Source organism: Cibotium barometz, chromosome 5, assembly GCF_041138505.1.
Source record: "Cibotium barometz isolate CiBa-2024 chromosome 5, ASM4113850v1, whole genome shotgun sequence".
In the NCBI taxonomy this organism is placed as follows: Eukaryota; Viridiplantae; Streptophyta; class Polypodiopsida; order Cyatheales; family Cibotiaceae; genus Cibotium; species Cibotium barometz.
The window spans coordinates 63,558,723-63,575,565 of NC_141050.1; the positions used below are offsets into that span (position 1 = coordinate 63,558,723).

General features: G+C 41.3%; 1 protein-coding gene across 1 annotated transcript; it reads left to right on the plus strand.

The window, feature by feature from the left end:
- The first annotated feature begins 14,220 nt into the window (after positions 1–14,220).
- LOC147638753 (uncharacterized) lies at positions 14,221–15,861 on the plus strand. The gene has a single exon (XM_086796347.1). The coding sequence runs from the start codon at positions 14,303–14,305 to the stop codon at positions 15,539–15,541; it is 1,239 nt and encodes a 412-aa protein (XP_086652473.1). The 5' UTR covers positions 14,221–14,302; the 3' UTR covers positions 15,542–15,861.
- The last annotated feature ends 982 nt before the right edge of the window (positions 15,862–16,843 follow it).

Genomic DNA, 16,843 nt, shown 5'->3' on the forward strand with positions numbered 1-16,843 from the left:
ACACATGCAAATAGACTAATTAGCACACTCCAGATGCAATGGTGGTAATTGTTTGCCCTAAGTCCACCATTTAGGGGTTCAATTGAGCATTTTGTTTTCTCTTTGAAAATAAAGAGTGCAAAAACTGCAAATGACTTGAAATTGACAAAAAAAAAAAGAGATAAGCTGCAAAGATTAAGGGTAACAAGAGATGAAAATTAGAATGAAAAACATTAAATTAATGCAAAAACACGTGATTTTGGGGGGTTTTGTTATTGTCTTTTCCATTGCAAACTCGTTAGTAACATAAACAAGCAAGCAAGCTATACATTTTCTTGGCAAAAGATAGATATCAGGCAATGGAACCAAAATATGTGGAGGCTTCGACGTGGCCAGCATCTCGCTAGGACTCCACTCTCAAGCCTCGAGGACTTGAGCTCTTTTTGACCATTTATCCATACTTAGGATTCATATGATAGGATGTATTTTTGGATGGTTTCATGTCATCATCTAAAGGGATGGTGTATTTCACCACTTCTGGAGGAATCCCCTTTAGATCAGTGTACTACAGGGCAAACACATCTTAAAATTCCTTGAGCAAGGCTATCAATTCTTCTTTTTGCTCAAGGGTGAGTGGTCTTTGACAAAAAACATTGGTTTTTGAGTTTGTAGGTTTTGTAGAAAATTCCATCTTGTATTGGTTAGCTAGGTTTATTGTTAGTTAGAGAAGCCATCCAACAAATTGTAAGCTTCTCCTTTGATGACTCTTTCCAACATGTCGTTTATGTAGGGTAAGGGGTAGTGATTGCAACGTGTGGTGGCATTAACATTGTTGAGGTCCACATATACTCTACACTTTCCTTTTTTTTTGGACTAAAAATCCCACATTGATGAGATTATCACTCTCTTCTTTGACCATTTAACCATACTTGGGATTCATGTGATAGAATCTCTGTTTAGATGGTCTCGTGCCTTCATCTAAAGGGATGGTGTGTTTCACCACTTTTGGAGGAATCCCCTTCATATCAACGTACTTCTGGGAAAACACATCCTGGAATTCTTTGAGCAAGGCTATCAATTCTCCTCTTTGCTCAAGGGTGAGATCTTTGACAATAAACATTGGCTTGTGTTCACCTAGGCTAGCAAGATTTATTTCCTAACCTCAATTGGGGCCATCATATGAAGCATGTATCTCTCTACTTGGGTGACTTGGCAAGCTCTTTGAGTTTCGATTTCTTCTTGATCTCATCCTTGACCTTATTGAGCTTGCGTCTATAGCAGCTCGACAAAGTCTAGCTTGCCTGGAGCCCACGGGATCCTCATCACTTTTACAGACCAATGTCGGGCCCCTATCTTGGTTTGAATGGTGACCTCTCTTTGAGTTTCACTTCCTTCTCTACCTAAGCCTTGACCTTACTGAGCTTAGCTTGCTTGGAGATCGTGGGATCCTCATCACTTTTATAGACTCATTAGGGAAAATTTGGGCTCATTTTTGGCCCCCCTAACGGATTTTTTGCCATCTTTGCCTTGAAAATGGGGGCCACGTGAACATTTCTTACCTTATGTTAAAACCCCATCATTTGACATATCATTAGAAAGATCATGAAAAGTAGATCTTATAATTTCAAACTTTGAAACATTTGGAGTTGCTAAGCTCAAGATATACCATTTTTCTCAAAATCAATTTTAAAGGCTACGTTAACGGTCCACATCATCACTTTTGAACCTACTTTTTGTACATCGTCCTCCATGGGTCATGTCCAAACCCCATCATGTTATATATCAAGATCTTGAAGAGTAGATTCTATATATTCTATATATGCAACCTCCAAAAAAATTAGAGTTAATTTACAAAAAATTTACCATGGCCCCATTTTTTATGATGTGGCATTCCTTAGAGGGCCCAAAAATGAGCCCAAATTTTCTCTGATGACTATCCTGGTTTGAATGATGACCTTGTTTAGGTTAGCTTCCCACTATCGAAGTGTAGGTTTTATTTGAATCTATGACCTTATTATAGCAAAGCTAGTGCAGATCCATCTCCATGGGGAGGAGAAGATACTTCTTAGGATTTCTATATAGTTTTCTCCTTGATTAGGTGAGTATGGGCAATGCAAAAGTTGATCCTTCTATGGAGTCATCCTCACTAGATGAAACTACTCCTAGCTTGAAGTCATTGTTAGCTACCAAAATGAATGCTACACCACTAAGAATGAACAAGGAGGTGATTCTTATCCTATCCACTTGTGTAAATCTTTTTCCAAACTTTTAAGAGTATCCATAGTGGCTAAGACATTGATTCAATCCTCAGAGTCGTCAGTCTCTAGGAGAGGTTGTAGTCGTGGGTCTCATCTTCACTATCTAATAATTTGTTACGACATTTCTAGATGTTGAGACTAAAGCAGTTTGGAAAATTGTGTCACTCATTACCAAGAATGCTTGGACCCATGGGATGAGTCTTCCCTATCTTTAGGTCTTTTTAAAAGGACTAGTTACCTCTGTGTATATAGATGTGAATGGTTTTTCAATCATGGAATAGCTATGCTTCTTTCATGTAAGGCCTTTCGTGTATGACCCTCTTCTCTGAAAATCCATCATCACCATAAATGTGTGTTGATCCTAAGGTCTTAATTTTCCCATCTTGTAGGATGCCTATAGGTTTGGCTATGTTCTTTTTGCAAGCTTCACTTAGAAGCTTGTGCCTAATGAGTGGCGGGGGCTATCACAGACCTCCCAGTAATCCTTCATGATTATGCTAATACTACCAACACCATAATTAAAGATCATTGAGACCATAATTCCCTTCCACATCATAGGTAACATGGTATTCATTTTGTAGAAGATGGGATTCACATGATACTCAAGCTTTGGCATTGAGATTTCTTTGTTAAAGGTCTCTTCTAAATATCCATGCTTGCTTGGAACACTCTAGAAATTATGTATCAAGCTAAAAATAATGCAAGGATTGCCTTTCTCAGAAGGTAACTTGAAAATGAAAATATGTAAAATTATAGGACTTGAGAGAGTAGCTTCTCAATATTGATGAAGTCATTTCTGAAAAGGATATGATTAACATTACCCTTAACTTGTTGCCTAAATCTTATCTGAGTTTCAATACTTCCCTCTATCTTTCTTTGAGAGACAAAGTAGTCCCTCTTACCTAGCGGAAGCTTGTTAGCTTACTGTTGTAGAAGAATAGTCTAGAAAGAATGTTTCTAAGAGTTCTAACAATGATAAGGCTCTAGTAGCCAAGAATAAGGACAAGAAATTTTGGGGAAGACCAATTCCAACAACATTTCCAAGGCTAAGGGTGATTCTGAATAACCAAAGAAGGTGACTTGCCATTATTGCAAGAAGACTTGCCATGCAATGGAAAATTTCTTTAGACTTCAAAAAAAGGAAAATAAGAAAAAGGAGTCTAACAAGGGTTCCAATAGTTCTACTTGGTTCTGACAATCAAAGTTCTAAGAAAGAGAACTTTGCTAATGTCATTATTCATAAAGACTTCTCAGTAATGGTTATTTGCAGTTATAGTCCTGACCAGGATACATGTCTGAATGCAATTGTCTCTGCGAGTTGGTTTCTTAACAGTGGCTTCTAAGCACATTGCCACATTGCCAATAATGTCTTGTAACCCTATCAAAGGTATTGGTAAGATAGTTGTTAGATACCTGTAACGCCGTACGGGCATTACCACAGGAGGGGACGGCCTCTGGCTCACCACCCAGCCATAGAGGAAGAATGAGGATTGCCCCTCATCTCCCAGGCTATATAGTGTGTGGCCTACCGTCCACACTAGCCTGGCCGCCCATGACTCCGCATGGGCATCCTCTCCCACTGAACCCCGGACATGGCCATCCGGTCTACCGTCGGTCACATGCGTTACAGCCTACGTGACATTACCCCCCCTTAAGAAGAGTTTTCGTCCTCGAAAACAAACTGGGAAAACCTTTTGGAAATTGCACTACGGCGTTCCCAGGTAGCTACCTCCTCATCCCTATCTGTCCATTTAACAAGTACCTCCTGGTACAGTTTATGTCGGGTTTGTCTGTCACGATACTGTAGAATCTTTTCAGGTACACGTGGTATCTTTGGTGGCTCTATCAAGTCCACCAAAATCTCTGGAGAAACTGCGTTCTCTAATCCGTGAACTGATTTCTTCAGTTTACTGACATGGAAGACAGGATGGACTTGAGAACTCTCCAGTAACTCAAGTTTATACCGGGATGCTCCGATCCGATAAAAAAATGCCTGCAACTAAATAAATTTGCTTGGGAGGCTGTGCCTGAAACAGTCGGATTATCCCTTGCCGGGATTATCCCTCCCCAGCCGAGAGAGAGGATCCGTTTGAATTTAGTTTCATTTTTAATTTTATTAAAAATGAATAATTAAAATATAAATGATTTTTTTTCTTCTTCTTCTTCTTATCTGGTGGCCGCCTGTAGCGCTGGTTGGCTGGCCGTTGCTTGGCCTGGTTGGCCGCCGCCGTCGCTTGGCTGGCTGCGCTGGCCGCCGCGCCCGGCTGGCTGGCTGGCCGCCGTCGCCGCCGTCTGGCTGGCGCGCTGGCCGTCGCCTGGCTGGCCACCGTCACCGCCTAGCTGGCCGCGCTGGCCTGACTGGCCGCACAGGCCGCCGCCTTGCTGGCCTTGCTGGCTGCACAGGCCGCCGCCTTGCTAGCCTGGCTGGCCGGGTAAGGCCTGGCCGCCGCAGGCTCTTCGCCCCCCCTCAAACGGTGATTATGGGTGCTTTTCGCCCCACCTCAAACGGCGCACATGGGTGCTCTTCGCCCCATCCAAACGGCGCACACAATGGCTGGGTGGTGGTCTTCGCCCCCCCCCCACACACAGTAGAGAGACGAGACGTTTCACTAGGCGATTTGTTCTCTACCAAACGAAAAATGCTTTGCAGACAAGCTTCAACCCAGAAAAAAAAAAGCGAGATGCTTACGTGCAATTCGCTTGTTGTGTGTGACGAGGGGAGAGAGAGAGAGAGAGAGAGAGAGAGAGAGAGAGAGAGAGAGAGAGAGAGAGAGAGTTCTTCCCTTCAAAAATGTCTTCCTTTCAATTCTGGCCGCCTCCCTCCACACACTCCATTGTGGAGATAAGGATGAGAAGATGAATGGTTGAAAACCATTGAGTGGGCTCCGGTCCCCCCGGTCACGCGCAGACCCTGACGACCCAATCGAACCGACGCTCTGATACCAGTGTTAGATACCTGTAACGCCGCTACTACGGGCGTTACCACAAGAGGGGACGGCCTCTGGCTCACCACCCAGCCATAGAGGAAGAATGAGGATTGCCCCTCATCCCCCAGGCTATATAGTGTGTGGCCTGCCGTCCACACTAGCTTGGCCGCCCATGACTCCGCATGGGCGTCCTCTCCCACTGAACCCCGGACATGGCCATCCGGTCTGTCATCGTCGGTCACACAGGCGTTACAGCCTACGTGACAATAGTTCTCACTACTATAATTGTTAAGGATCTTTTTCTTCAAAATGTACTTTTTGTTCCAAGAATTCAAGGGAATCTACTTTCTATGCTCACTCTAGCAAGGGGAAGTCTTAATGTTAAGTTTGTGATAAATACATTGTCCCACAATAGAGAGAATGATAAATAGTTTTTCTTACTAGATCTTTAACCACCATTGGAGATTTGTACAAATTAGACATGTATGACAAGTGTGATGTTGCAATGAAAGATGCCCAATTGTGGCATGTTAGGTTTGGCCATACTTTTATTTTTGTGGTTTGATGCTTTGTGGAAACATGGGATGTTAAAGAATCTTCCTCAACTTGATCCACCACCAAGATATGTTTACGAAGGATGGCAAACTTTCTCACCAACCTCTCCCACATAATATAGCTTATAAATAATGATGTGTCTTCTCTAATGTGGATTACTTATTTGGGAGAAAACATATACTTTGTTACATTCATTGATGATTACAACAAATATGGCTAGTCTTACCCTATGAAAGCAAAATCAAAGGTATTTTCTCATTTTCAACATTTTGTTTCTATGATTGAGAATGAAACTAGCTTGAAAATTCTAACTTTTTGTTCCAACAGAGGGGGGGAATGTAGGTCTAATGCATTCAAAGATTTTTTGGCACAAAAATGCATTAAGCATCAGTGTACAACTCCTTATACACCACAACAAAATGGTGTTGTTGTGAGAAGAGAAACAAAACTTTCATGGAGATGGTTAGATACATGGTTAAAGGTCATCATCTTTCACTTAAATTTTGGATGGATGGAAGCAATTCTTTGTACTATTTATGTGTTGAACAGGTTCCCCACTAAAGATTTGAAAACTATCACTCTTTATGAGGCTTGGTTCAATAAAAAACCTAAGGTTGAACACACGCGTGTTTTTGGTTGTTTGGCATATGCATATGTGCTAGCACAATGTAGAACTAAGCTTGATGAGATAAGGCAGTGAAATGCAGTTTTATTGGTTACAATTGTGAAAGCAAAGATTATCGTCTCTACAATCCTCTAACAAAGAAGATTATTGTCAGTAGGGAGGTCATTTTTGCAAAGGATTATGTCTATCCAATGGTGGGATTCAATAAGCATGCCTATGCCAATTCACCTCACATGGTTGATGGGTTATTACCTATGCCAATTTTTATTGATTCTCAGTAGATTTTACTTTTACAATTCCTTGTTTGTTGCAAGGAGAAGTGCTCACCAAGGAATTAATCCACCAAATTCAAATCAAGTGGAAGATGTAGTAAATGCTGAAAGATCATAGCAATCAATGAATTTACGCTTATGCCTATATGTGTTGAAGCACCTTGCAAGATAGCAAATTGTATGCTCCTTTACATAGTAGAACCAAATTTAGTGCTCCATCTGCTTGAGCAGACAAAGAACTAGATGATAGAAAATCGTATGCTCCTTTACATAGTAGAACCAAATCTAGTACTCCATCTGCTTCATTAGATATTCCTGAGTTTGCATTTCTTAGTTCTCTACATGATGTAGATGAACCTGAGTATTTTGAAGAAGCTCAAGAACATCTAAAGGTTGAAAGCCATGATGTAAATGAACCTAAGTCTTCTGAAGAGACTCAAAAAGATCCAAATTGGTTGAAAGCCATGCAAGATGAAATTCATTCTATTTAGAAAAATGGTGCTTGGGATTTAGTGAATCAACCACTTGGAAAGAAAGCTATTGATACTAAGTGGGTTTTCAAAATCAAGAGAAAAGGCAGATGAATCTATTAATAGCCAAACTTGTTGCAAAATTCTATGCTTAGTAGAAAAGGATTAATTATGATGAAACTTTTTCTCCCACTTCCTATATGATTCCTATATGATCACTATCTGATTTGTTATTGCTTTGGTAGCTCATCATGGATGGAAAGTGTATCAAGTGGACATCAAAACAACATTCCTGAATGGTGACTTGTAGGAAGAAGTTTATGTGAGGCCAATGTGGTCTCAACATAAGGTATGTAAGCTTAATAAAGCTTTATATGGTTTGAAACAACTCCCTAGAGCTTGGTACCAAAGATTCATGCCTATTTGACTAGACAGGGATTTCAAAATAGTCCACGGAAAGTACTTTATATGTGAAAAAGGAAAAGAAAGATTTTCTTGTTGTCATTCTCTATGTAGATGACATGCTAGTGTGATAGGAATCAATGAGGATTTCGTTATAGCCTTCAAGGTTGAACTTGCCCCAAATTTTTGAGATATTAGAGATCTTGGTCTTTTGCACACTACTACTTGGGTATGAAATGTGAACCATGTGACATAACCACTTATAGTCAAGCTATTATTTGTGCAACTTATGGCCAGACATCTAGTCTGGTGTATCACAACTTTTAAAGTTCATGTATTACCCAGCACTAAGCATTGGCAATGAAAGACAGGAGGGAGGGCGAACTCTCATTAATGTGGAGTCTAGACACATTAGACATCGTTTCAATGGAGTCTAGGACATGGGTGAAGATTTCCATGGAAGTTTGGGCATGAGCACCAAGAAGACATAGATGTCTATAGAGTAAAATATGATAAAAAGGTCCAATGCCTATGAGCCCTATGCCTAATATAGCCCAAGGCCCCCAAAAGTACACATGTAAATGAACCTAAGCCCAAGTGCCTAGGTCCCATCCCCTATGTGCATGTACATACTAAATCTAATTCATTATAAACCATCCCCTCATACAATGATTTCGTCCTCAAAATTAAAGGGTCATCGTGCACAAAACAAATACAAAGGCTATATACAAGGAGCCCAATACGTGAACAAATGTCACTATCACCGAGAGCCAATACCAATACATGAATCTCATGACCCCAGGGGTCAAATCAAAAAAGATAAAGGACTCCTATTAATGACGAGGCTCGTTGGATATCCTCCAGGGTCAAATGGAAAAGCTACGAGTATCGCCCCGAAGGTGAGGTTACCCATACAAGTATGCGACCGCATGGACAAAATGTAAATCCAAGCCATGCAGAATCCACAGCAATGGCTCTCAAACTGCTTCAATCAAATAGAGAATATAGAAAGCTCATGTCGGCGGTGTGACTAGCTAATGGAAAACCACAATGTAGATCATCCAACCATGAAACAAATATGTGACCTCCTGGATCAAAGGGAAAACATAATAGCGCATCTGACAATCCAGAACATAAATCCAACTGCACATTGGCAAGAATGGTCATTGCATTGAATCCTCCTATCTCATAGGAATCCTAAATAATAGCTACACCATATTGTGGTGTACCATGGAATGCCACATAATCATATATCATGCATCTCAAGTGACATAAGATGCATGTGCAAGTGACATAATCATATATCATGCATCTCAAGTGACATAAGATGCATGTGCAAGTGACTGCTCCATTCTCAAAAATCATAGAATCATATCGGCATCCACGAAATGCAAAGGCATATGCCTTATAACTAGCATCCCCATGAACATAGGTGACATCCTCTATGCAATGAGCATAGAACCTACTAATATCCCCTACATTAGGAGAATTTCCATACATATCACCAAAGTATAAAGCATCTGTGAGATAGGTGTGTGTTTGGCATCAATGTAATGCACATAGCTATGATCAACATAGGCTGAATCCTCGCATGCATTATCATCACCACATGTATAATCCTCCCTAATGTCCCAAGTATGATTCTCAGATTTAACATAGGCACAACCCTCGTCAATACTTGACTTTGATAATGCATCCACACATGAAGTGGTCTCATAAAGCTCACAATCATAAACTTTCCAATCCAAACTAGGAAAAGCATTATAAGTTGGATTCACAAATGCAGTCCATGGACCACCTTTCAATGTGTGACCAACACTATCTATAGGTGTATCCAAGACACGACTGTCCACACCAAACAATGCACGAGTAACACTCGTCAATGCATGAGCATCACATATGTCCACACCATGATCATCACACAAAGTAGATGCACAACCGTCTAATCTCTCATGAACATAGGCATCCATGTCTTCCACAAAGTCATCATACCCACCATGGATACATGTATCAATAGAAGGTGTATTGCCCCAAGCAAAATCATCCACCTCCATAACACATATGGACTCCATCATATCATGCACATCAATATCTCTTGAAGACGACTCCAAGTCAATCCCAAGAAAAGTTGAGTCATCCCAAGAAGCTCGGTCCCAATCCACATGTGCTTGTTGCCCACAACAATCATCAATAAATGCATCATAAAGCCAAGTGTGAAGAGTCCTTGTTGAGAAAGGTGAAAGAAGCTTGCCCTCACAACTATCAATGGGTTGAAATTTTCTAGCCATCATTGGCTCACAATGGGCATTACATCAACACATATGGATGTTTCCAACATAGGAAAAAGATCTATGTATGCCGGAACACAACCGGCAAATGAGATACTGTCCAAAACTTGTTGCATTTGAGTGTATGGCTTCACAATCACTTGATTTTCAAAAATTTCAGCAAGTGTTTTGTCCCTAAGGATACCCTCAATGAACTTACAAAGACCCACATAATCATAGTCCATGCGAGATGACCAAAAGGTTGAGTGAGTAGGTAACCTCTTTTAATATCCAAATCTTTCAACATAAGCTGAAACATTCTATCCCCACTCAAGCGTGAAGTGTAGCCAAGAATGGGTACTACCAACTCATTCATTTATATTTTGCTTAGCTCTATAAACTTTTCCTTTTGATTGACCCTTTGGTTCTGCATGTGGACAAGTCCTACCAACACCATGATCTCATCAAGAGTAATGTCCTCATCATGAATTTGCACAATACTTTGAGATACTTTCATGAAATCTTTGTCTAAGCTTTGCATAAAACCATCTATACTTTTCTTCTCTTTGATGTCGGGAAAAGGAAAAGTACCAATAGCTCTCCATATAACTAGATAGAGTGTCCTCATGTGAAAATATCATGCATCAATCTCTAAAGCACTTTTGCTCTTGGGTGGTCACAGTGTTGCACAACATCATAAGCCGAATTCGGCCAATCCCAACCATATTTGGGCATTTCCTTCAACCACCAAGATCTAGCTCTTTCCTTGAAATGAGACGCCACTTTCTTCACTTTGTCAAGCTTGCCACAAGGAAAGGCATGAAAATAGGCATCCTAATTAGGAATCCAATCCTTGAGTCCCATGATGCAAGTGACTCTTTCACCATCAAATGCAAACAACCTTTGTGCAAATGGCTCTCCTCTTTTAAGCCATAGACTACCCATTTAAGTAGACACCATATACTTAAGAAAAGCTTACACTTTCATTAATTTCAACAACCTTGTATGCATAAGTCCATACATCATGGAAAACCTAAATCTTGCTTTTGCATCCATTGAACCTTTTGACTTTGAACATTACCACTACAATGTGCTATACTCCTTATATCATCAGAAGAAGCATATTATCCTTTGTCTTGACTCTCAATTGATAAAAGCCTTTGATAGGCATTTCCATCCATTGCCCTTGAGATGAAAAATCTCCAGTTGGCCTTTGTAAGTGATATGGATATGGCATGCAATTATAAGTACCCTTTGTAAGTGATCTCAATCATCTATTTGAGATTCCATCACTCTCCACATCACATTGTACTACACTTCTCATTTCTAGCCACTAGTGATGTGTAAGGGTACCTCGGTATGTGGAGGAGACTGGGGAGAGCATGGCTTGAACACACGTGTCGTGATTACTGTGGGAAAGAGGTAAGGTAAGAGATTAGGTCTTGGTGGTGAAGACATGGCCCAAACTTGTGTCCTCAAAATTTAGACTTGGGTATATTGGAAGAGCTTGACTAGGAGATTAGCAAGGTTCGACGTGCGTCATCAACATTGTCACATTCTCCATTGGTGGATTGTAACTCCATGTGAAAGAAGTGGCCAAGTGGCATTTGGGCAAAGCAATTGGCAAGGAAAATATGCATTATTTTGATTAAGATTTGGATTGCCTTGGTAGTCAATTGATTTGAAAAGTGATGCATTGTATTGGATATGCATTACCATTGGTTTGCATTTGGTTGGTAGTGGTAATGTTCAAAGTCAAAAGGTCCAACGTCCATGAGCCCTATGGCTAATATATCCCAAGGCCCCCAAAAGCCCAAATGCGCTAAGCCCCAAATGCCTAGGCTCCATTCCCCATGTGCACATGCATGTGCATACCAAATCTACTTCATTACAGGCAAGCAGTTAAATGTATATTCAGATACTTATAAGGCACTCAAGATCTTGGATTGTTCTTTGCCAAGGGGGGTGATTTAGAACTGCAGGCCTTTAATGATTCTGATCACATAGGTGATTATGATATATGACATTTCACATCTAGAAATTGTTTCTTTCTTGGCAATTCGTGCATATCTTGGCCAAGCAAGAAACAACCAACTGTGACAACATCCCCTTGTGAAGGTGAAGCTGAATACAGATAGTTGAATGTGCATGGTTGAGAAGATTGATGGATGATCTTTGTGTCCCTTCAAACACCGCTACTCATATTCTTACTGATAGTCAGAGTGCAATGGTATTTGTAAAAGCATCATGTCTTTCATATGCTAGGACTAAGCACATTGAAGTACATTATCATTATGTCATTGAAGTGTATTATCACTATGTCACAGGAGACTCCATGCACAAGGGATTAATTTGATCTATTGCAATACACATAATAATGATCTTTCACTAAAGTTTTATCACGTAAAAAGTTTGAGGCCTTCCGTAAAGCTTTTTGGGCCTCTTCCCTTTCAAAGACTAATATGTAATCTCTCTAAACCTCACATTTGTGTTGTGGGGAGGTTTGTTAGATATTTGGTAGTACTACAATGTGAGGTCATGTACTTATGCCATGGGCACCTTTGTCCCATTGGGTTTTTTCCCATGGCCATCGAGGCGTGAACGAGCACCTTAGGGTTAGCTAGTATATAAGCAACCATATTCACAGTTTAGGGTTGTTTGCTCATTTGTACTTCAGTTCTCTTTATACTTATAGAGAGCTTTATCTCTCTCCTTTGAGCCTTGCTAATCTCTCCCACACTCTACACTATGTGAAATAATATGGACTCATTCCACCACTTATGTGGTTACAAGTTTTGTTTCGGGAAATCCATATTATCAACTTAAAGTGATCAAGTGGTAGATTGGATTACTCTTGAATGTCAACAAGAGATCATCATGTTATCTGTGTCATATCTAATCGTGTGTCCGATGGTATCACAAAAGTACACAATGCTTAATTTGAAGAAGTGTTAGCAGATGATAACACTTTCTTTGCTTCATGAAGATGTAGTGGTCATGACAACGTGTTTCAAGTTTGTTTAGGATGGTTAGTTGTATTCTGTGTTGATTTGTTTTGTTGCTGGGTCCAATACCACCACACTCTCTCAAGGTTGAAAATGGACATGCAAGCCCTTTCCTTTTGAGAGTATTGCATCGAAAGCTTAGAATCAAACATGATCGTCCGTTATTTGTGATGAATTGCTTTATTGAAAGCATGTTGTCCAAGGCATGTTAGGCATATGAGATAGGAGAAAAGACGTGTAAAATAGCACTTTTAGATTTAAAGTGAGAGAGATTGAAGCTAAGTACATCTTTGATAATCAAATTAAACCTACTTATTCGAATAATATACGTGTTTACATGACCTAGCTAGCCTAGTCAATGAGATCACTTATATTATGTTCATGTTCTCGTAAATTTTTGTTACATTTTACATTTATATGGCACTACGATTCATTCTTAGTGTTATAAGGAAATAGATATTGATTGTTCATCAACATGAAAAAAAGAATGCCAGATGTTTGAATTTTAAGAGCGCCAAGGGAAACCTTACGATACATGCCCTCTTGTCGCGCTACACAGTCCCCGCCGCCCGTCCTTCCCTTCTTGCACTATGTAGGATCATGGGATAGTGGGGCCGTGTGTCCCATGTCAATGATATTTTGCCTAAAGGTAATTTCCAGTATTTTGTCATGGTCGTCTTGCAAAATAAAATGGAAAATTCTCATACTTAGTAGTGTGTGACAGGGATTTCCTGGCACTTAACCCCCCCCCCCCCCCCCCCCCCCCCCCCCCCAAAAAAAAAAAAGGAAAAAAAACTTAGAAACTTATTACAGTTCGCTTCAAAAAGCGTGACAGCAGGGACCTTCCTATAACACTTACAAAAAAGGATAGAGTTTTGCCCAGACACTCTGAGGTTGCGTGCGAGGGAATTTTCATGAGTGTGTTTGGTTGGAGCGGCTGTGGCTCTTGAGGTATGAGAGAGGCTGGCTACATTGGTGGTGGGCGTGTCTTCTCATGAGATTCCAAGATCTTGAGTGGCAGAGGGTTTTTGCATGCGTGGGCACAAAATGCAGAGAGAAAGAGGCGGCCTCAAAATCCACAAATCTATGAGCACCTCATATGATGATGATGATGATGTTTATGAACCCGCCCCCTTCCACTTCTATATCTATATCTGTCTGCTAGAATATATCATAACACAATTGCTCCAAAGAGATGTTTTTGGCTGAAATGAAATGAAATGAAAGCCGGGGTTTCGGAAAGCGGTGCAAATGAGGTTTTGTTGACGGCGATCTGAAATTTGTGTACCCCAAGGCTTAAAGCACTAAGGTTTGGGCGTGAAAAGGTGAGCCTGAATGAGGAGAGAGAGAGAGAGAGAGAGAGAGGGGATGATGGGGGCCACTTAGAAGCCTTCAGCAGCACCCCTATACATACATATAAAGGGCACACAAGTAGTAATCAGCCCCCTTGTCTTCTAGAACTCTTCAGTAGTAGTAGTAGCAGCAGCAGCAGCAGCAGCAAGAAGTGAAGAGTTGACACACATAAAAAGAGCTTGTTTTGCCATGGCTGCACTAGTACCACAAAATTTTCACATGCTTTGCTTTGCTTGCTTGCTTGCGAGCTTCAGCTCTCTTGCCTTGGCTTGGAATGCATCAGCTCCACACCCTCCTTATGACATCATATACCCCCCTTTGCATAAGCCATTTAACACTCCTCCTCCCTATGCCCCAAAATCACCTCCTTATAGCCATTCTCCACCCTTCCATTTGGCTCCAAAATCACCTCCTCCACCACCAAGGCCATACATTTCTCACTCTCCTCCTCCTCCTCCTCCTCCTCCTCCTCCTCCTCATCTCGTTGCCCACCCCCCTTCTAATGCTCATAAGTCGCCCCCTCCCAAATCTCCATGTGGTGTCCCTCCTCCTACACATCATGTCTCTCAACCCTCACCAATGTACGGCCACCCCCCTCTGATACATACTTCTTACCCACCACCACCAGTATACCTTCACAAAACAAGCCCTCCTCCCTTGCATGTTTCCCACCCCCCATATCATAAGACCACTCCTCCTCGTCCTCCTTACAATAATCCACAAAAATACTTCTCACCACCTCCTCCTTATCATCCACAGAAATACTCTCCTCCCCCTCCCCCTTCCCCTTGCTACCTCTACCTTCCTTCCCCTTCTCACATGCCCTTTTCCCCTCCTCCTCCTCCTCACCACCACGCTTGGGCCAGCCCATCGCCACCTCCTCGACGACATAGCAGCGAAACACCACCACGCCACTCCTCGTATCATTCCCCTCCTCCTCCATCAGCTTTGGCCCACCATTTCAAGCTTTACCCTCCTCCCAGTCACCCTTACAAATCTCCCTCCTCTCCTGCCCCACCAATTCACAAGATTTCTTCTCCTCTTCCGCCGAAATTTCATTTGACCCCTCTTCCACATCATCCTCCACCTTCACCGCATCCATGTGAGCCTGTACTACCCCCACCTTTTGGGAAAATGGCACCTCCCCCACTCTTCTACAAACCACCACCCCCAGCATCTCTTCACAAGCCCAATTTACCACCACCATCACCTGGTATACACAAGCTTTATCCACCTACCAAGTCGCCACCTCCACCACCCAAAATCTACATCAACAACCACCCTCCTCCTCCCTACAGCCATCACTCATCTGCACCACCTTTGCAGATGGACAAACCGCACCCTCCACACGCCTACACATACAAAACCCCTACTCCTCCATCTCCCGTGATCATGTTTCCGGCCTACAAGTCTCCACCTCCTAACTAGCTGCATAGTACTCACAAGGTAGCATCACTTTTCGGTTACCAGTCGATGCTAACTTAAACACATGTCTGTGTTTTAACAATACTTACTTAGTTGTGCCCTCAAGATAGCAATGGCAACCTTGTTCGTGTGATGCGTGTATAAGTCAGGGACAGTGGTGAGGCGCTTACCTTGTGCAGCTGGCAAGAGCCGAGCTCATCATGTGATTCTGAGCCACCACTGATCACTTGTAATAAGCCTTTGGTGTGTATTACAATACTATAATTGCATTTCCAATGCTTTCCCCACATGCGACTGTCTTCTTTCTCATTTCGTTCATCGCACAGCGACCTTTGATGTACGCTTCTATTTTTCGAGCCTTAAGGTTTGATTCGGGCTCGAAAAATAGAGACAGAATCAAACCTTAAGCTCCAGCTCTTTAGCTGTAGGCGACGCACGAAACCTGACAGGATAAGTTGGGTTTTTTAGATGAAAGACCTTCATCTTGTTAAATAAAAGTCTCGAAAGATGTCCACATTTTTTCCCAGATTGAATCAACATAAAAGTCATAGCATGAATATTTATTTGGTGTTTTCTTTATTAACGTACACATTGAGAGCACATCATGGTATGTCCACAAAATTATTTTGATGACATACTATCTCTACTCTCTATTTATATATTATATAAAGGAAGAGGAGGGACACGGAATGGCAACACGTTTTGAATTTGAAGTAGCACATTTATGGAGACCTCCACGTGGAGAGAGGAGGGCACGGAGCGTGAAGCTCACACTGTAGTAGCATTCTCGAGCAGGAGACCTCCATGTGGAAAGAGGAGGGTAGGCAGTGTTTATTTTTGCAAGTAGGGTATGCTTTTTCTTAAGAAGGCCTCTTTCAAATTTGTATTTCAATGTGAAGGGCATATTTTTTTCTTTGCCCTTCAAAAGACGGCCAATATAAAGGTTATCTTTCAAGTTCCTTCATAAAACATTTACAAATGAAATGAAATTGTTAAGTCATTGACCCATTATGGTAACAATATATTCATTGACCCACTGTATTACAATCTCTTTGCTTATGAAGTTTGTTTTTCTTGATCACCATGGTTCTGTTATAGAGCTTCATCAGTTTTCTCAATAAGCTATCAACGAATGTCTTCAAAAAAAGAACTAATTAATGTGTAATGTGTATCTAAAGAAGCAACAAACTAATACCTACATGCCCTTCATGTGCAAGGTTCAATTTTTTTCACCCTTCCATGTGAAGGGCAAATTTTTTTAATAGCACTTCAAGAGCAATACTTGATTCTTTTCATACTTCTTTA